The 21,944-nt window shown below is 40.2% G+C and overlaps 2 protein-coding genes across 4 annotated transcripts in view; one reads left to right on the forward strand and one right to left on the reverse strand.

Annotated features, from left to right (window-relative positions):
• The window catches only part of hif1an (hypoxia inducible factor 1 subunit alpha inhibitor), an 89,978-nt gene extending 72,355 nt beyond the window's left edge, over window positions 1-17,623 (forward strand). Inside the window, exons 3-8 of one of the 2 annotated variants that reach the window (XM_043678745.2) lie at window positions 2,278-2,426; window positions 4,923-5,068; window positions 7,953-8,059; window positions 10,382-10,445; window positions 11,119-11,229; window positions 12,439-17,623. In XM_043678745.2, coding sequence (XP_043534680.1) covers window positions 2,278-2,426; window positions 4,923-5,068; window positions 7,953-8,059; window positions 10,382-10,445; window positions 11,119-11,229; window positions 12,439-12,483 — 622 coding nt within the window. In that variant the 3' untranslated portion in view covers window positions 12,484-17,623. The remainder of the gene's footprint in view (window positions 1-2,277; window positions 2,427-4,922; window positions 5,069-7,952; window positions 8,060-10,381; window positions 10,446-11,118; window positions 11,230-12,438) is intronic. The other variant, XM_043678746.2, reaches the window with a different exon arrangement.
• gpx9 (glutathione peroxidase 9) overlaps window positions 17,393-21,944 on the reverse strand; it is a 121,444-nt gene continuing 116,892 nt past the window's right edge. For both annotated transcript variants that reach the window (XM_087982486.1, XM_043678748.2), the window contains 2 exons: window positions 20,550-20,680; window positions 17,393-17,714 (listed from right to left, as the gene is read on the reverse strand). In XM_087982486.1, the coding sequence (XP_087838612.1) occupies window positions 17,639-17,714; window positions 20,550-20,680 (207 nt within the window). In that variant the 3' untranslated portion in view covers window positions 17,393-17,638. The remainder of the gene's footprint in view (window positions 17,715-20,549; window positions 20,681-21,944) is intronic.

Here is a 21,944-nt window from a genome sequence, read left to right on the forward strand (position 1 = left end):
TTAATTAGAGCTCATTATAATGTATTAATTTGGTGCCTTCAACATGATAAAATGCCTCAAGGTATTATGCAAAATTTGTAATTAATATTATTTGTAAGAAATATTATTACACAAAATTTGTTAGTAAAGGGGCTGTTTGGACAGATGCTTATCAATAAAGTGGCTTAAGGAATGATGTGAAGGAGGAAAAGATTAAACAGTGTGGAGTTATTTCTTTAGAAAAGAGGAGATTGAGAGGTGGCCTGATAGAAGTCTTTAAAATTATGAAGAGATTTGATAGGCTAGATGTAGGAATGACGTTTCACTAACTGGGGAGTCTAAACCTTTGGGCCATGGAAATAAGATCTAGTAAAGAATTAAGGAGAAGCTTTTTTAGACAAACTAATTATTATCAAATTTGCTCCTGTAAAGTACATGAAGACGTTGAAAGATGTTAAATAAATGCTGCATGTTATTGAAAGAAGAGCAATTGGCCCCCACACAGAGCAGTTGAGGTGAATGCCATCAATATCTTTAAGGGGAAGCTCGATGAATACATGAAGGGGAAAAGATTAGAAAGTCACATTGATGTGAGATGAAGTAGTGCGAATGACAGCTTATTTGGGACCATGAATACCAATATAGACCAGATAGGTTCAATGGCTAGTTTCTGTACTATAAACAACAGTAAGTAAATCTGTGTAAATATTTGGGGAATGGAGATGCAGAATAAAATGTCTTCATGTTTGGGTGGGGGCAAAAATAACAGTGAGAGAAAGAATACAGTCTGCAACACACTCTAAGGTGTCAATTTTTATTTAGGGAAAGGTGATGGTCTTATCATTAGACTGTTAATCCAGAGACCCAGGTAATGCTCTGGGGATCCAGGTTCAAATCCCACAATGGCAGATAATGAAAGTTGAATTCAATAAAAGTCTGTGATTAAGACTCTAATGAAGACTGTGAAACCATTGCTGATTGTCTGAAAACCCATCTGGTTCACTAATGTCATTTATGGGAGGAAATCTGCCATGGTTACCTGGTCTGGTCTATGTGTGACTCCACACCAACAGCAATGTGGTTGACTCTCAACTGCTTGCTGGGCAAATTAAGGATGGACAATAAGTACTGGCCTGGCCAACAACCTCCACATCCTGTGAATGAATTTTTAAAAATGTATGTACATTTATTCCCTTATCTTATTTTCCTTCCCTCTTCTAGCAAGTCCTAGGTTGCAATAGAGTCATAGAGATGTACAGCATGGAAACAGACCCTTCAGTCCAGCTTGTCAATGCTGACCAGATATTCTAAATTAATCTAGTCCCATTTGCCAGGGTTTTGCTTATTAACATCTCAATCCTTTGTATTCATATACCCATTCAGATGCTTTGTAAATGTTGTAATTGTACCAACCTCCACCACTTCTTCTGACAGCTCATTCCATACATTTCACCATTTGTGTGGAAAAGTCATCCCTTAGGTCCCTTTCCAATTTTTCCCCTTTCATCTTAAATCTATGCTTTCTAGTTTTGGACTCTCCTATCCTGGGAAAAATGCTTTAGCTATTCATCTTATCCTTACCCCTCATGATTTTATAAACGTTTATAAGGTCACCCCCTCAGCCTCTGATGCTGGAGGAAAAACAGCCCCAGCCTGTTCAGCCTTTCCCTGTAGCTCAAACCCTCCAACACTGGCAACATCCTTGTGAATCTTTTCTGAACCCTTTCAAGTTTCACAATATCGTTTCCAATAGCAGGAAGACCAGAATTGAACACACTATTCCAAAAGTCCTGTACAGCCGCAACGTGATCTTGCAACTTCTATACTGACCAATAAAGGCAACTGTTCCAAATGCCTTTTTAATACCCTGTTTATCTGCGACTCCACTTTGAAGGAACTGTGAACGCACACCCAAGGTCTCTTTGTTTAGCAGCATTCCCCAGCACCTTTCCATTAAATGTATAAGTCCTTCCCTGATTTGCCTAACCAAACTGCAGCACCTCACATTTATCTAAATTTAACTCCAAATGCCTCTCCTCAGCCCATTTGCCCAGCTGATCAAGGTCATGTTGAACTCTGAGGTAGCCTTCTTTGCTGTCCACTACACTACAAATTTTGGTGTCATCTGCAAACTTATTAACCACACCTCCAAAATCAAATCCAGATCATTTATATAAATGACAAAAAGCATTGGACCCAGCACTGAGCCTTGCAGCACACTTTTCTATCAAAATTTTGTATCAAATGCTTCTCCCTGTATTCCATGTGATCTAACCTTCCCCCAACACTTCATTGCAGGTATTACTTACAACAAACGCTGAATGACACGGTAGGGAAGAAGATTGTCATGGACTTCCTGGGTTTTAACTGGAACTGGATTAACAAGCAACAGACAAAGCGAAACTGGGGCCAGCTCACATCCAACTTGCTGCTTGTAGGAATGGAAGGTTGGTAGTCACCTTTTTCCAGGATCATTCATACTTGTGTATTAGCCTATAACTTCTCAGATTCTTAAAAATTCTTTAATTCATTGACATGTCAGTTGTCCTAGTAATAAAATCGCTTCACAATAATAAAATACATCACTTTAAAAACCATGATGTTTTCATACTTTATTTAGGTACTGCTGAAGAAAAAAGGATGTGCAGTCCATATTTTTTGTTTTGCACTGATCAGGGCAAAACTCGTCAAGACAACACTGAAAGCTCTGTACTTGAATTTGCATAGTATTCATAATAAAGTAAGCAAATAGATAACGCACATTGAGCCTTTACAGAGAGGTGACTGCAAAATGATAAGGATTGGATTATGAGCATTGTATGGTAGATGGTATTCAAGAAGAATAAAATGCTAGGCAAAAGTGAAGATGTTAATCAAGGGTCACATTGATGCAGTACTTCGAAATGACCTTGATTCAAAAATTAGGATGTAGAATCGGTTTGGATGGAGAAGAGGTGTGTAATATAGGTTGTGCTGCTATAATGCGTGTTTTGTTAACATGAATTTGCTATAGCACGATTGATGAATTGGGAACACTGTTTCTCAAGCATGAAGTTTTAAATCTTTTATTGGTGACAACACAATTCTGGCTCCATTAGTTTAAATGGTGCTGCTATCACTCGATTTTCTTATAACATGGGATTGCACGAGAATGGAACTAGCGCATTATAGCAGAACTGACTGTAGAGAAAATAAGTCATTAGTAGGAGTGGTCTACTGGTTCCTGATCAGTAACCACAATGTAGGACAAAATATACAAAAAAGAAATATTTGGTCCTTATGATAAAGGGGTGGCAATAATCATTGGTGACTTCAATCTACATATAAACTGATAAAATCAGATTGGCACTAGTGACCTGGATTGAAAGTTCACAGAATGCTTTTGAGAGAGTTTCTTAGAGCAACACATTCTGGGACCATCCAGAGAGCAGGTTATAATGTGTTCGGTATTGTGTAAGTGATAGAATTAATAATGACCACAGAGTAAAGCTACCCCTATAAGCGAATGCAGTAATGATTGAATTTTACACCCAGTTTGAAGGGAACAAGAGTGAGTCTATGACTAGTATTTTAAACCTGAATAAATGCAACCATGGGTGCATCAAAGCTAATCTAGCTGAAGTGAATTAGTGTATTCGGCTTGGGGATCGATCAATAGAGATGCAATGGCAACATTTAAAGACGTTTTTCAGAATATAGTATAAATATATTCTTACTATGAAGAATAATCCCAAAAGGAGGAACCACATCTGTAGTTAACAAAAGAAGTTAAGGGGAAGCATCCAACAAGAGAAAAGCATATGTTTATTCGAAGATGAGTAGCAGGCCAGATAATTGAACAGAATGTAAAGAATGGCAGAAAATGACTAAAAGATTAATCAGGAGGAAGAAATTAAAGGACGAGAGGAAACTAATTAGATATGCAAAAACAGATTGAATTTCTGCAGGTATTTAAAGAGAACAATAACTAAAGTAAGTGATAGTCCTCTAGAGAGTAAGAATAGGGAGTTTATTATTAGATAAGAAGGAAATGGCAGATGAAAACTTACAATATTTTGTCTCTGTCTTCGACTTGTAGGATACAGAAAGCATTCTAGCAACATCTGTAAATCAGGAACTGGGAGGGAGAGAGGAACTTAATGAAATTTTAATTGTGATGGAAATGGTACAAAGCAAACTGATGAAGCCACAGGCTGACAAGTTTCCAAGCAAGATGGACTTTATCTTAGAGTCTTAAGAGTGAGGTTGCTAATGAGGTATTAGGTGCGATGGTGATCATTTTCCAAAATTCCCTAAAATAAGGAAAGCTTCCATCAGACTGGAAAGTATGCAATAACAATTTCACCGGGAAGTACAATTGATGCCAACTCTTTAATTGCAAGTAGCTTATTTCAAATGATATTTTTTGTCTCTAGTAAGCATAAGGAGCAGATAAACAACAATGGAACCTTTTTATTGGATTACTACTGCTTCTTCAAATGAAGTAATGAGTTTCCCTTTTCTTAGGTCATTAGAGAAATACAGGTGAGCAAAGGCCATTCAAAGCTCAACCTAATTAAAATTATAATTCTAGAAAGATCTCCACAGTTGCCCTATAGCAGCATCAAATTGAGGAGTTTGAGGCCTTTCATCTCTAAAATTCTGCGTAAATGTCCATGCCATGGGCTGATCACACTGCATCAAGAATTTACAAACTTTATTTGTGCCATTTAAACCTGTCTGCCTTTATTGTATTCATACAATTTAGTTCATACAAAAAAATGTTCGATTGTTGATTTGCTTGCTGCTGATGTTTACTTGACACAAAAAAAACATTTGAAGTAAACTACTTGGATTTAAAAGTGTGAGCATCAATTGTACTTCCTGGTGAAATTGGTGCTTTTTTTTTTCTGTCCACTTACTTAGGTTACTACTCCACTGCATTTCTCTTTCCTTTTTTCCAGGGAATGTCACACCAGCACACTATGATGAACAGCAGAACTTTTTTGCACAAATTAAAGGTTACAAACGTTGTATTCTCTTCCCACCTGATCAGTTTGATTGTTTATATCCATACCCAGTCCATCATCCGTGTGACAGACAGAGCCAGGTAAGACACCTTCTAATTGATCAATCTATTGGAAGTAATTGCGTGAAGTAGGCATTAAATTTTCCGAAGTGAGCTGTTATTCTTTACATAGGAGTATAAGGAATAGGAGCAGGAATTGACCATTTGGTTTATAGAACATGCTGTTCTTCGGTGATATGTTTTGAAGCATGGTGTCAGTATAGCCAAGTACACAGAGGACACCATTTCTATCTTCCCACCATTTTTGTCAACCCTTCAACTGTCTTTAAATTGTAAGGTTCCTTGTCTAAAATCCAGTCCTGAGACTTCCTCCCAAATAAAGATTGAGTAAAACAAAACCATTGTTTTCATATACCCTGAAGATCCCACCTACTCAATCTTAGCCCTCACCTGAGGCATGGTAGCCACCAGGTTTCTCTCACCATCAGTTGTCTCTCTGTAATGAGAGAGCAGCCCCATTGTCCTATGGGATAATGGTGATAGTTCCTTTCCTCAATCACAAGATCCATTTTCCAGCCACCATACCATCTCTCTTCCTGGCAGCTACCTGAGAGCGAATTGACATGTTCACAGCCTTGGTGTCATATCTGCCTCTGAGATGATTTATCATCACATACCTGTACCATCAGTAAGACAGCCTTTATCCACCTGCATAACATTACCCATATCACACCTTCCACCCCACCCAACCCCCCCTAACTTCAGTTCCAGGCATTTGTTAATTATAAACTTGATTACTGCAATATGCTCTGGGCCAGCCTCAAATGTATTGTAATGAGGTCATGCAAAACTCTGTTCCTTATATATTAACTCACATTACATTCCATTCACCCATCACCAAAGCTCACTGATCGCTGGTTAATGAGTACCTCAATTTTAATATTCCCACAGTTGTCAATAAATTCCTGCATGGCCTGTACCCTCCATATTGCTATAGGCTGCCCCAGTTCTACAAAGCTCCAAAAATATACAATCCTCCAACTGTAGAACATCTCCTATTTTAATGTTAGTGGTGTCCCTGCAATTGCCCAAGTCCTTATGGCTGTAATTCTTTATAATGCTCCTTCTTCCTTTAAGATAATCCTTAAGATCTACCCCTTTGGTCATCTCCCCATATATCATCCTATTATTCAGAGATTTTGAAAGGGAATTGGATAGACAACCGAAGGGGAGAAAGTTGCAGTCTTTTACAGAGAAATTCCAGAAGTGGGGTTTGCTGAATGTTCCTGTGTTACAGACCCGATGGGCCAAATGGACAGCGTGTAAATATAAGTTGATAGGAAGAGGACAATCTGAACTCCTTGCACTAAGCATGGCTATTCTGTTTTCTAAAGATTTTCACCCAGATCCCCTGGTTGCACACTACTCCTACTGTATGGGCAGTGCTGAATTAATTTGATGTAACCTGTTTGTTCATGAGAATAGCCAGGGAAATCTTAAAATTCCTATCCCCTGTGCTTTCCTCAGCGGCAGCAGCAGCGAGGTAGAAAGGTTAGCTGATCTGCACTTTACACCAATTTTTGAGAGACTAATTTTTCATCAGAAAGGTCAAAGTCTTCTAACTTCATATTTCAGGGAGTTTGGATCATTTTCTCAGTCAACAAAGCTGCCCTTTCATTCAATGCTGAATTGCTGAATCATAGAATCCCTACAGTGTGGAAACAGGCCCTTCGGCCCAACAAGTGCACACTGATCCTCCGAAGAGCAACCCACCCTGACTCATTCCCACATCCTATTACCCTATATTTACCCCTGACTAATACACCTAACTTACATATCCCTGAACACTATGGGCAATTTAGCATGGCCAATTCATCCTTCCTGCACATCTTTGGACTGTGGGAGGAAACCAGAGCACCAGAGGAAACCCATGCGGACACGGGGAGAATGTGCAAACTCCACACAGTCGCCTGAGGTTGGAATTGAACCTGAGCCCCTGGTGCTGTGAGGCAGCAGGGCTAACCACTGAGCCACCGTGCCGCACTGTGAGCTCATCCTAAGCATGGGAACAATTGAGGAATATGAATAACAGTGACACTCTGCTGAGGTCAAGTTTAAGACTTAATGCAACTCAGTTCTTTATCAGAATTCCCATATTCTATAAGACTAGAGAAGCAGTCAACTGTTGATACAAGAAAGCCTAACTGGCTTTTTGACAAGAAAGCTGAAAAATGGAAAAAGTACAGACAATCTCATTTGTTTTTTGTATATCTGCTCAGTTCTTTACATCTGAGTTCTAGGACACCTGGAAGAAATATAAGCATACAGGAAAATAGCCATCAAAGTGACTAAGTGTAAGAAACAAACAGAAAAATAAAATCAGATGAAGAGCAGACAAATAGACTGAGCAGCGCCAGAAAAGACAAGGTTGTGAGTAGTGCACACATTCAATCACATCAGAATGTTTCCTGAACAAGGAGATACCAAGAGAAGAAAGGAAGCTATTTTATTTGGGCAAGACCAACCAAAGCCTAGTGCAGCATTCAAATGCATGGCTTGCCTCGATGGTAGATAACTGCATTCATGCATAGAGTCATACAGCACAGAAACAGACCCTTAGGTCCAACTAGTCCATGCCATCCAAATTTCTGAAAGTAAACCAGTCCCACTTGCCCATATCCCTCTAAACCTTTCCTATTCATGTACCTATCCAAATGTATTTTAAATGTTCTAACTGTATCTGCATCTACCACTTCCTCTGGCAGTTCATTCTATACATGAACACTCTCTGTGTGAAAATGTTGCCCCTCAGGTCTCTTTGAAGTCTTTCTCCTGTCACCATAAAACTTTGCCCCCTAGTTTTTTACTTCAGTGCAAATAGAAAACAAACATTCACCCATGCACATAAAACTCTCTTTTTAACCTTGGTAATTGAATTAGATTTTCTCTTTTGTTACCCATCTAGGTGGATTTTGAAAATCCAGATTATGAAAGGTTTCCTAACTTTAGGAACGTTGTTGGATATGAAACAGTGGTTGGACCTGGAGATGTATTGTACATCCCTATGTACTGGTAAGTAAACGTTAAAGTTAACATTCTTACAAACTATTGAGCAGATTTTGGTTCAAAAAGAAATTCATTTATTATGAGGAACGGCTGAGGATACTGGGATTGTATTCGTTGGAGTTTAGAAGATTAAGGGGAGACTTAATAGAGACGTACAAAATAATACATGGCTTGGAAAAGGTGGATGCTAGGAAATTGTTTCAGTTAAACGAGGAGACTAGGACCCGTGGACACAGCCTTAGAATTAGAGGGGGTCATTTCAGAACAGAAATGCGGAGGCATTTCTTCAGCCAGAGAGTGGTGGGCCTGTGGAATTCATTGCCACGGAGTGCAGTGGAAGCCGGGACGCTAAATGTCTTCAAGGCCGAGATTGATAGATTCTTGTTGTCTCGAGGAATTAAGGGCTACGGGGAGAACGCTGGTAAGTGGAGCTGAAATGCGCATCAGCCATGATTGAATGGCGGAGTGGACTTGATGGGCCGAATGGCCTTACTTCCACTCCTATGTCTTATGGTCTTATGGTATGCTAATTATTGGAAATTAAAGCAATATACAATATACTTTAATGTATCAGGCACAAATGGGAAGCAGAAACAACATATAATAAATCAAATCAAACATTTGCTCTACACGTTGGGTAAGCTGTTTTTGATGTGGAAGACTTTACATTTTCCCTACAATAGTGTTGGCAGGCACAGTAAGGATAACTTGTGAAATGGAAATCAGATGCACAGGGGCCTTTAGCATTTGTCCTGTAATTTAAAGAAAAAATGAGTCACCTTCATTCTGCTTGCAATCCTATGGTGAATTTCTTCAAGTGAATTGAAGCAGAATCAAATGATTTTAAAGAATAAAATCTACACCGGTTATAGTTAAGCAGAATAATTTATTAGATTAATCAATGAATATAAATAAACTAAACCAAACATAAAACATCATTCTCCCTACTAATCTTACAATGTGGTAACCAGTTAGTACATGGCAAGACTTAAATAAGGTGAATAGTTAATCTGTTTTGTTGATGTTGGTCGAGAGGTAACCAGTGTACCCCGAGAAACTCCCTGCTTTTGTTGAAATATTTCCATATGGACCCTTGTATCCTAAGTAACTAGGTAGAACATCAGATGAAAGTCTCACATCATGACTGTCCTTCAGGCAGTGAAGCTTTCATTCAATACTGATTGATTTATCAGATCAAGTCATGTTCTGATCTCCTGGAAGGAGATTAAACTAGTTGGAAAATATTATTCAGCTTTCTGATGGTTGCTTTTGTTTTGTTATTTTAATTTTCACTTCTGTTTCCAGGCTGTCACAGGAATTTTGGTAATGCATGTGGATTTTTTAAAAATATGTCGCTTGGACTCTTTAAGTAACACTCAGCAGTGATAGATTTGATTAGATTACATTACAGTGTGGAAACAGGCCCTTCGGCCCAACAAGTCCACAACGACCCGCCGAAGCGCAACCCACCCATACCCCTACATTTACCCCTTACCTAACACTACGGGCAATTTAGCATAGCCAGTTCACCTGAACTGCACATCTTTGGACTGTGGGAGGAAACCGGAACACCCAGAGGAAACCCACGCAGACACAGGGAGAACATGCAAACTCCACACAGTCAGTTGCCTGAGGCGGGAATTGAACCCGGGTCTCTGGCGCTGTGAGGCAGCAGTGCTAACCACTGTGCCACCGTGCCGCCCACTGAAAAATGGGCTGTGACTAGGTAAAGCATGTTAGTCTGCAAAGTAGCAGGGTGAGGGACTGATTCTTTAACTGGTGCTGCTGCAGCTACAACTACTAATAACATTAGAGCTGAAACACATATTCTGGCAGGAATAATATACTCATGTGAATTAAAAACTTTTTTGCTTCAATTTCTGGTGTATTTGGGTCAGAATTTTATATACCCGTAGTGATGACATCAGTTTCCATTATTCCCTTGCTTCCTTTAGGCCTGCAAGATCTTCAACAGCTGCTCTGTTCCCAAGAATTTGATTGTGTGATTTTGCTATGCTAAAGGGTGAAAAAGATTAGATGCATTCACATCTAGAATTATTTTTTAAAGATGCAGCTTAAGTATATCCAGCACTTCTGTATATCAGACAAGATAATGACTCAGACTCATTCTGGAGTCCAGCTGTGATCATGTCACTACCTGGCAACTTGACTTATAAAAATTGATCAGAATGACAAGTAACTTGGTTTTATGCAACATGAACAGGCAGCTAATTATAATAATTTATCCAACTCTAACAACATGTTGCTGGTAATCTTTAACATTGTTCTAGATCAGTGCCCCATAGTAATAATTTAATTTAATTACAGGTGGCATCATATTGAATCATTGCTTAATGGAGGAATCACTATTACTGTCAACTTCTGGTACAAGGTAAGTGTCGCAAGAGATCAATTTACATTCTTACATTCAGTCATTTCAAGTCAAGTTCTTGAATATGTTATGCCCTTCCAAATCTTTACTGATATTTCCAGGAATTCCTTCAGTCAGGTTCTGCCCCTTACCAAATTAGCTTGCATCAAAGTCACTGTGCCCTCCTCACCTTTCTCAACACAGCTGCAACCTTTTACAGGGCTGGCCACATCATCCTTCTCCCAGCACCTCTCTGTTGTCCAGTTTGGTGGGACTGCTGTCACCTCGATCCATTGCATCGAAGAGACTGTATCAGTATACATTGTAATTGTTCAAGCAGGAATACCAGTAAAAACTGTTATTGTTTTTAATACAATGAAGAAGAGGAGAGGACATTTAAAATCTCTGTTGACTAACAGTTGAAACCAGCAACTATCAGACATTGATTGGTGTAAGCCATTCAAATGTTATATTTGTAAACTTAACGTATCAGTGAAATAATTTATTTTCATCAGGAGATAAGATGTGGGTCAGGTTCTTCTAACATGTTCTGCTGTTAAATCCACACAAATGCAGTGTACATGTAATATTTGAACTTTGAAGGATTTGCGATGTTGACAGGCATGCTAAATTTAATTTTCAAACAGCAGTGCAGTGGAGCAAAGCTGCTATTAATGTTCCTGTTTATTTTAAGGGTGCACCAACTCCAAAGAGGATTGAGTATCCATTGAAATCCCATCAGAAGGTCGCAATTATGAGGAATATAGAAAAAATGCTGGGAGAAGCTCTAGGGGAGCCACAGGAGGTAAACTAGATGACAACTTCCAGCTAGTCCATGTATATCCTTAATAACTCAATGCAAATTAGTAGTAGGCAGCATGAAACACAGCTAATGTAGGGATGCAATACAGCCAAGTGACCTGGTTTGTAGCCTTTAGTAACAAAATTCTGCTGTAACAGAAAATATCCATTGGTTTTATTCATTTTCAGGGTGTGGGAGTCACTGGCAAGGCCAGCATTTATTGTCCATATCTAATTTTCCTTGAAGATAGTGTTGAGTTGTCGTCTTGAGTAGGGCTTTTTTCAGAGAGCAGTTAAAAGTCAACCAAAGCCAAAATATATAGGCCACCAAGCTAATTTCCTCACTTAAAAGACATTGGTGAACTAGGTCAATTTTTCCATCAGTCCAGTAGTACATTGTTTCCATTAAAGATATCCTTTGTTTTTTTAATTCCAGGCTCATTTTCTGAACTAAATTTCAATTTCCCAGCTAATGTGGTAGGATTTGAAGTTTCGTTCGTCCAATCCTCTGGACTACAACATCAGTTTACATTTACTGCAGTAAAACCCCACTAGCTGTTTCAAGGACACATTACAAAACAAAATGTGACACCAAGCCATATCCATTCAGACCAGACCTCACATAATTGCTCTTTCCAAATTATTTTGTCTTTTCCTATTTTTAACTCTGGTGGTGTCACGTGCTGTGGGTCTTAGCTATTCACTGAAACTTCTCAACAGAAAACATCTGCAGTTACAATTACCTGCTCAGTGAGTGAAGCAAGAAGAAACTCGTGTTTACCTGAAATAGAAAAAATGACAACTTCTGAATGTCCTGATTTCACATTTTCATTTAAAAGACAGCACCTGTCATAGTGCATCGCTCCCTCAATACTGTGTCGAGTTTCAGGCTCAGCTTGTTCTGAGATCCTGAAGTGGAGCTTGAACCCTGATCTTCTGACTTGGGCAAGAATGTTCCCAACTTAAAAAGACACTCAAGCAAGTATAGAACAGTGCTACATTAATCAATAACTGAACAAGTAGCAAATATCACCATTAGTCTCAGAACAAGATTGGAAAACAGACTAACTGCAATGCAGAGTACATAACTTGCAAAGTTATTGTGCAGATGTGATTATAATCATACTTTGTACAATCACTCCAGCATATTGTGCAGGTTCCCATTTATTTGGGTGGTATCCTAAAACGAATTATTTATTTTCTTCCTGGCTAGGTTGGGCCATTATTAAACATGATGATAAAAGGCCGATATGATTAACCGTCATCCTGTCGACGTTTTCTTGGAGTAAATGGCGCCGAGCAAATTGTACACGAGCATTACATGCCTGGACTGAATGCAGATGCAGGAAATTCTTCCTCTTGTTCAAAGTTGGCTGCCATTGATTGTTGAAGTGAATTTTTATATCCACCATCTGTGTGCCTGTCAGACAGAAGATTCTGAAAACTAAAGTCTGATATCAACTGATTGGCACATTGCCCTAGATGCATTATAGCACTGAGTGTGTATGTAGACCACATTCCACCAATTTGTATGGTTTTAAGTTTCTTTTTGAAACCGAAACTAAAATGAGCACTTTGTGCCGATTCTGTTGGAATGATGGTCTTGGGCTAAATGCTGTTGGTTTCCTTTTGTGACTCTTAAAAAAAAAAGAGAAGGCTCTTCCACAGTTGAGCCTAAAAATTGGCTACTTTTCATTTTAATAGCTCATAGTTCATGATCAATGCCTGTGACTTACACTGGTGTCTTAGAATACTTGGTTTGAAATGTTAACAGGTGGCAGTGGCATACAGCACCCAAATTAAAACGCTGTCAACAATTTGGAGATGAATCTCTGGTTGAAAGCCAGACTTTTATGTTTTACACAACATTCAGCAAGTGTTTGTGATCCAAAGTAGATTACCAGTCTGTGTCCTAGTGATGTAATGCTGCAGTATTGATTGTTATTCTGTTACCCAAATGAATCTTGTTGCTATTATGAGGGACAATATAATGAACAACATCACTTTAGGAACCCCTGGTTGCACTTCTATAATTTAGTCTTGGAGCATTCCGACATGTTCAGATGTTTTCCGTCTTTCACTGTCCGCTCTCTCGCTCCACCTGTATGTCTCTTTTTAGTCTGTCTGTCTTTCACTCTCCCTTCCTCTCTCTGTCTCTCCCTCTCCTCTTCACGCTCCACTGTCTCCCCACTCTATTATCTGACCCTGAGCAGCACTTTGTAACAATGCGTTTTCAGTTTTAATAAGAGACCTTATACAAAAACTGACAATAACAGGGCTTGGTGGAGGTTTAATATCACATTCTGTATCATAATGTCAGCTTCAAATCAAAAAAACAAACTGCCTGTAAACTGTCAATCCTAAATCATAGACAGCCCAGCTTAACTTCCCACCTGAACAATCTTAAAATCAAATAAAAAGCAAAACACAAAGAACACTGCATTCAGCAGCTCAGAGAACAACTTGGAGCAAACAGACCAGATGTTTTCAAAACCAAAAACACCGCTTATGTTGTTCTATTAAATGTAAAGTAACCTTCTTCACTTCCCATCTTTGCCTAGAGGTAACTCATTTCAAGTTCCTTTCAACTACCTTGCTAGAGGGCATCACATCATTTACTGCTCAGTATATCCCAGCAAGTTACTCAGTCTGTTGAAGCACTCATGCTCTTAGTTAAGATAGAATTAATGAGAGAATTTCTAAAATCTAAATCTCCTTTTTTCTCATTAACTATATATATGTCTTTTACTCAAGGAAGGAGATGGAATGAGAATTTGTTTCTGCCTTTGTCAATAATAGAGTGCACCTTGGTAGTGTAATAAGAATATTAAATATCACTTTTTCATCATCTGCTGCTAAGTTAGACATACCTACAGTCTGAGTGCTACCTCTTGGAAATACAGTAAGAATCCAGGGTGTGGAATTCTGTCTTAGGTGGGACATCAGGAGGGAGACGAAAGGCTGCTCTTGTGTATCTTTTATCAGCCACTGCATAATCAGAAACCAAGTAAACAAGTGGGTGCAGCTGAGACCGTTTTTAAATCTAAAACTAAAAAGTGTTACTTAAATTTGCTTCTTATGGTTTGGTTTGTTTTGGTCTGTCCCCAGTGGAAGAAAATCAGACCCTGTCCCACTCCCCCATTCCATCTCTCTCCTTCCTTACAATGTCATTGCTGAGGATCAGCTACTAGAGTTGAGTGACTCTTCTTTTGATGCCTCCCTCCTTCTCTATGTAATCCATGAGGTTGATAGCAGAATTGTGAATTTTTATCTATTGGGAAGGGTTGAACAAGCTAGAATTTTTCTCTCTGTAGGAAAAAAAAGTTAAGAAGTGATATCTATAATTGCCACGAGGTTTGCTAAGGGAGACGTAGAGAAGATGGGAAGAGCAAAACTAGGGAGTAATACTTGTCCCAAGTGTTGAGACTGTTGAGCTTGCAGACACATGGTGATTTTGAGGGCAGTATTTTAAGTACCTAAGAGAGCAAATGAGGCAGAAAGATCAGCCAAGGTGGGAGAAAGCTGCTGTGATCAGGAACTCACCAAACAAGGAAGTGGAGCCCCCCCATCCTGTGACATTTGTGTGCTTGTGATGTTACTGACTCATCTTGATAGGGCCACACTGAGGGCTCCTTGATCAGATCGATCAGGATTAAATACTTTCCTCACTGCAGCCCTGTCAGATTGTCTGTGAGGAGCTATAGACACGACTGGTTGAATCATTCTGTGGCTGAACACTTCTGTAATTGGACATCCCTCGACAGCAACAAAATGGAAAAGCTTTTCTTCTTTTAAATTAGTATGTGGCCTTAGACAGTTTCCTTTCTGACTCACAACAAAAGCACTTTGAGATTTTCCATCTGCCATCTCGTCAGAAACCAACAGCGTTTTTACTTTAACTGCCTTTGCGCCAGCAAATTACTGTTGGTCCTGCCTTGTGAAAGAAGCTAGCAGTGTTGGTGGAGAGACAGAGAGAATGGATGACAGAATATCTCTCACTGTCTCACATATGACAAATATCTTGATACTGAAGCAGGTGTGAACTGTGGATAGTTAGCCTTTCAAAGGTTTCTCATTTGAAAGCTTTTTATGGGTGAAATTTAACAGTCCCTGATTTTGTGCATGGCTGCTGGCCTTTTGTTTTTGCCCTGTAAGTGACAAACATGGGACTGTATTTTGGCCTTGATGATTTTCGTGATTGTGAGCAAAACAATTTTTTTTTAACAATGTGGATGTAGTCTCAGACAAGAACACAAAAGGAGCAGTTTATCAAAAGATTTATTTTTCAAAACTATGACTGTTATATGTTGGTCTGTAACTTCAGAAGGGATTGGTGTACTCCATCATGGAACCACATAAAGAAATTCGCTGAGTGACAAACCCTTCATTCTAAGACTCTGAAACGTCCTATACCAGACACATTTCAATTCTGATGCACCCTCAGTATTCCCCCATTAGACAGTGCTCAATGGTTACTATCCTTAAAATTATTATCCCTTTGTGAAAAACAGTGATCAATTTTTGGAAGTAACACAGGTGAATTGGAAGGTCAAAGTATACACCATTTCATTTATATTTTGTGGGATTTTTGTTTTAAGCATTTCCTGGAGAAAGTATTGGATTCACAAGCAGCGAGTGTCCTTGATCAGTGATTTTAAAGCAGGGTGTTGGGAAAATCTTCAGCTAAACTGTTTTATTTCCTTCTGCTCCCACCAAACCACCGCCCCCCCCCCCCCCCCCGCCAACACACACGCACACACACACTTACATTTCATAAGCCTAACAATAATAATCTTAATTAACGTCTGGTATATACCTGACATGTATAATTTAAATTCCTGTACAAAATGTTCCAAGTCAACATTTTTTTAAATCCCACTGTTTTGCTGTAATTCTGTTAATGATATGTGTGTAAATTGTCCAAGATATAAAATATTGAAGATTAATATTGGCTGTTTTAATTGTTAAAATCAACTGGTATGATGGTAAACCATTCAGATTGTTTGAATCCCAGCCTTTGCTGAGCTTGTTGATTGAGCTGGGACTTGACGCATTCATAGAGTATAGAACACTACAGCACAGGAATGGGCCCTTCAGTGCCCAACATGATGCCAAATTAAACTAATCCCTTGGTTCATATCCTTCCATTCCTTGTACCTGCCTCCATCACCACCCAGTGATTCAGATCAAACAAGGAATTCAATTCATGGAATTCCACTGTCCAATTTGCCTTTTTATAAAGAAATTCCCTTAATGGCCAATGGATGGCAAGGCCTGAGTTTGAAATTACTATTTGCAATCAAGGGTCTTCTAATAAAAAAGGGAGCAGGCTAAAGAGTGAGGGGCCAGACGGAATGGTCACAATATTGGAGAAGGGCCCACAACAACTCAGTTGAATGTGAGCAAGGCAGTGGAATCCAGAGGGCAGGACTCAATACTTTCATTCTCGGCCTCAACATTAAGGTAGTTAAAATCCAAGCTCAGCGCAACCTGATGGACAGGTTGGCACCACTCGGAACAATTAGTAACAGGCTCCTCCTGGTCATTAATGTCAAAGCTGACGTGCTTCAAGAGGAGTTTCAGAGTGGCCTGGATTATGTATCAGTGACACATATGAACAGTAGAGGAATTATGTTAGGAATGTCTTCAGATTCATTGGGAGAACCAGCGAACAAATGCTACTCTGAAGCCAGCTCCACAAGCATTTGGATGATACTCTAGCAGAATCAACTTCAATGAACTGGACACTCAAATAGTGCCTCCCTACCAGATCTTGTTTGCTCAACCCTCAAATTGCCAAGATTCTAGGAGAGGACAAAGAAAACACTTCAAAGAGGAAAAAATAATTAAATACAAATATTTCTTCTGTTGGTGGGATATAGTTTCACAACTCTGAACACTTCTGTAATTGGGCATCCCTCGAAAGCAACAAAATGGAAAGCCTTTCCTTCCACAAATGTCCAATCGATTATTGGAGCCATTGTAATGGAGCCGTACCATGTCTTCATTCCAAGATCTACACTGGACAGTCACTGTGAGGGAAGGGAAACTTATTGTCTTGCTCGCTCCCTCATTCAGTGCCAGTTGGCAATGGATGGATATACTCCATTTGTGATACTTAAAATTCAGATTATTCTTAATTTCACACGAATTCACTTCAGACTTGATGATTTTTTAAATGCTTTTTATTGTGTCAAAAACTTTCCGGAAACTGATGAAGGGAGCACTTTGTGGCGGGATAATATAAATTCGGAGTGTTTCAACCCCTCTTCCACCGCTCCCTCAACCTGGATCAGAACAGTTGAGCCCACTGGTTCAGTCGTTTCCTCAACTTTCTTCATTTAGTCTCCATCTGTTTCTAGACTTGGTCTCAAACAGGTCCTTTTAATGAAGGATTTCTATCTTTACGTAATCTAAACGTAACTCTTCTGGTGTTGCAGCATCAAAATATCATCTTCAATAACGTCGAATGGTGTAGCAAGGTCGTACCTACAAATAGAGACCAGACTGGTGATTGGCGACTGGGAGTCCAGAACAAAGGACAGAAACTTAGATTTTGAACCAGGCCGCTCCGGATGATGCCAAGCCACACTTGCTCTCACAGAGATTTTGGAAATTCAGAACTCACCTCCCCACAAAAATAAGGGGGTTGAGACCGCAATGATGAATGAAAAATTTGGGGGTAAGAATAGCAAGGATCGTGCAAACAAAATGGTGATAAGATACAAACTCACTGTGATCTATTTGAATGGTGCATAAGCTCAAGGAACTGAATCACCTTCTCCTGTGAGGTGCATCATAACATAATCAGAAGTAAGCAACATTTTTCAGGGGGCAGTTAAAGAACATTAATATTTAACAAAAATCAATTATCACTTTATGGCTGATTTTATTCATTATGGCTTTATGGCTGATTATTCATGGTGGACCTCCAGATCACTTCCAGTAACATTTCCACAATCTCACCTTCTCTCCTTAAACAATGAAGTTCGGGGAAATGAGGCTATCAATAACAAAGGTGAGACTGGCCTATTTTGTACAAATTGCCTACAATGGAAATGTCTTTTATGTCATCATGTGATAACTGCCTACTCTCGAGATATCAGTCTGGACAGTGAGTAGAAGCAAAATATTGAATGCTGTTTCCCAATCAAAGAGAAGGTTTTTGCACTTATATAGCGCCTTTCATAATCTTTGAGCATTTTCAAGCCGATTAAATCCTTCCGAAGTGCAATCACAGATACAACATGGAAAGCGAGCCAAACAATTTGTGCACAGCATACACTGTAATGGGTTTCCTCAGAAATACAGGTCAGTTCAAGGCTGTTTAAGGATGAGTAACAAATTCTGGCCTTGCCAGTCATGACCACATCCTGTGAAATAATAACGAAAATAAAATACTTTTGGTCAGCACACCAAACTCTGCTGCTTTTCAAAGTAGTGCCATTGGAGGGAAAAATGAGAGGGAAGGTGGGGCCTTACCGCTTAGTATCTCATCTGAAAGATAGGACTTTCTCCAGTGAAACACTGCCTCAGTACTGCACTAGAGTGTCTTGGTGCAACCTCCTGCAGTGAAGTCTGTATCGTGACCCTTTGTTGTCCCAGGAACATGGGGCTAGTTTAGGAGTTTGTCTCAGCACAGCTCAGGAATCAAATGTCTGACCGCTCCATGCTGCATGGTCATGATACTGATGTGACACCCAGCTGCAATGACCAAAATGAGAAGGCCTGTAATGTTGTGCAGTCAAGTTAGCTGACAATACAAAGTTAGGTAGAAAGAAAAGAAAGTTGTAGGGAGGATACAGTGGGTGTGAAGGGATGGAAGGAGTGGTCAAGAGCATGGCAGAGGGAATACAATGTGGAGTAATATGATGTTATTCACTTTGGGTAGAAAAACAGAAAAAAGACTTTTTTTAATGTGACAGGCTGGAAATTTGTTAGGGACCTGGGTGACCTTGTACATAATTCTGAAAGTTAAGGCACAGAGGACAGTATTTCATTAGTGAGGCAAATAGCATGTTAGCCTTCATTGCAAAGGCATTACAGTTTTAAAGGAAAGAATTGTTACTGTAAGTATAGATATGCCTGGAGTACTGTGTACAGCTTTAGTCTCCTTTTGCAAGGAAGAAGATATTTGCCTTAGAGAATGTGCAGTGAAGGGTCATGCTGCTGATTCCTGGTCGAGAGTGTGGTGCTGGAAAAGCACAGCAGGTCAGGCAGAATCTGAGGAACAGAAAAATCGACATCAGGAATTCCTGATGAAGGGCTTATGCCTGAAACGTCGATTTTCCTGCTCCCCGGATGCTGCCTGACTTGCTGTGCTTTTCCAGCACCACACTCTTGACTCTAATCTCCAGCATCTGCAGTCCTCGCTTTCACCCGGCTGATTCCTGGCACAAGCGAACTGTCTTCCGTGGAGAGATTGAGAAAACAATACTCTTGAATTTGCAAGATCGAGTGGCAATCTTGCAGCAGTGTGAGGGGTTCTTGAGGGATTTGACAGCATTGATGCTGGAAATGATTCCTCTGGCTGAGGAATCCAGGATAGTCTTTGAGCGAGAAGTTGGTCATTCGGGACTGAGATGAAGAGAAAAGTTTTCATTCAAAGCAGTGTGAAACTTTGGGATTCTCGACTTGAGAGGGCTATGGGAGCTCAAATGATCAGTCTGTTCAGGGCTGAGATTTTCTTTGATTCACTTATAGGATAAGTGTGGTACTGAGCGAATATTTATTGCCTGTTCCTGGTTGCCCTTGAGAAGGTGATGGTGAGCTGTTTTCTAGATCTGCTGCCATCCACATGCTGTAGGTGGATCACAATGCTTTTCAGGGGGCACTTCCAGGATTTTGACCCAGTGACACTGAAGTAATGGTGATACATTTCCAAGTCAAGATGGCTAGGGGAACTTGTAGGGGGTGGTGTTCCCATTAATCTGCTGCCCTTGCCCTTCTAGATGGTAGTAGTTTGGAAGATGCTGTCTAAAGATCTTTAGTGAATTGGATTGGCACATTTTTAGGGAATTGGTACATTAAAGGGAAATACGGAATACGGAGATGGTAGGGACGGTGAAGTTTGGGGAGAGATCTGCCATGCTCACACACTGAACAGTGGGATAGATGTAATGGACTGAATGGTGTACTCTTGCTCCTGTTTCTTAGGTTCTTATTTTCTAAAAGTCATCAATAAGTTCCCAATCATGATTTTTCTTTCCATTGACGACTTAGAATGGAGTTCGCAGAGTACCCTGATTGATGCCTGTGGATTCAGGTGGAGCGGAATTGGTGGAAGATACCTCAGTTTCCCATTCACACCAGTGTGCGCCTTACCTTTTATATGGTCGCCCATTCAGATCAACCAAGAACTTCTCAAAGTTCCAGCGAACGTCACTCACTTTCAACGGTGACCAGTGCAGCCTTGTTTGGTCACCAATGACAGGGTTGACAAAGGGACATGAAACCTGGAAAGTGAAATAGCTCTTCAGAGGCCAGCATCCCATCATGAATCACCCTTTATTCATAAATGCATAGCCTTTGACAATAGCACTGCCTCTCACTGAGTCAGGCATTCAGGAGTCTCAATAACACTGACATTTAGCCCAGTCTTTCCTGATTGGACCAGATTAACAACCCAAGTTAGGGAACTCATATTCTATAATGTTCAGCTGACTGACCTCATTACAATCACTACAGAAAGGATAGCTGTAAGCACTTTTCGCAAACTTCACCCAGATGTTTTCCAGCCAATTTTTTGAACTGGAGTCTCAGCTATAATGTAGAAAAAACAGTTCATACCTAGCAAGCTCACAGCCTGACCTTGTGGATCAGGCAGACTGGACTGTATAGCAAACCAGAAACAAAACACAAGAACAGATTTCAGCTTCTAATACCGCACCCCCTTCCCCCCCCCCCCCCCCCATCGTTCTCCTCACTGCATGTTCAAAGGAATTAATACAACTTGTAAAGATGGGAAATGGTGTCGACTGAAAACATTGCTGGGACAACTACAATTCGTCATTTACATGTAAATTTGATCCTGGCAGCTACCAATCCTTTGCTTCACAGTGACATGGCCCTGACAGACCTGTGTTTCTGGATCAGTGGTGCTGGAAGAGCACAGCAGTTCAGGCAGCATCCGAGGACAGGCAAAATCCGAGGACAGGCAAAATCGACGTTTCGGGCAAAAGCCCTTCATCAGGAATAAAGGCAGAGAGCCTGAAGCGTGGAGAGATAAGCTAGAGGAGGGTGGGGGTGGGGAGAAAGTAGCATAGAGTAGTTGCAGTGGGAGAGAGACTCCCTGAGATTCTTGTAGAGAGAGGAGGAAAACTTCTTCTTTAACCCTACTGCGAATCCATTTGCAAGGATGCCTGCCTTGAAGAAGTTTTCCTCCTCTCTCTACAAGAATCTCAGGGAGTCTCTCTCCCACTGCAACTACTCTATGCTACTTTCTCCCCACCCCCACCCTCCTCTAGCTTATCTCTCCACGCTTCAGGCTCTCTGCCTTTATTCCTGATGAAGGGCTTTTGTCCGAAACGTCGATTTTGCCTGTCCTCAGATTTTGCCTGTCCTCGGATGCTGCCTGAACTGCTGTGCTCTTCCAGCACCACTAATCCAGAATCTGGTTTCCAGCATCTGCAGTCATTGTTTTTACCTGTGTTTCTGCACATGTGTAGTTACTGTGCCATCTAGTGGTTAAAAATCACACAACACCAGGTTATAGTCCAA

This window comes from Chiloscyllium plagiosum, unplaced genomic scaffold (assembly GCF_037043375.1).
Source record: "Chiloscyllium plagiosum isolate Xiang-an unplaced genomic scaffold, Cpla_swu_hap1 HiC_scaffold_43, whole genome shotgun sequence".
NCBI lineage: Eukaryota > Metazoa > Chordata > Chondrichthyes > Orectolobiformes > Hemiscylliidae > Chiloscyllium > Chiloscyllium plagiosum.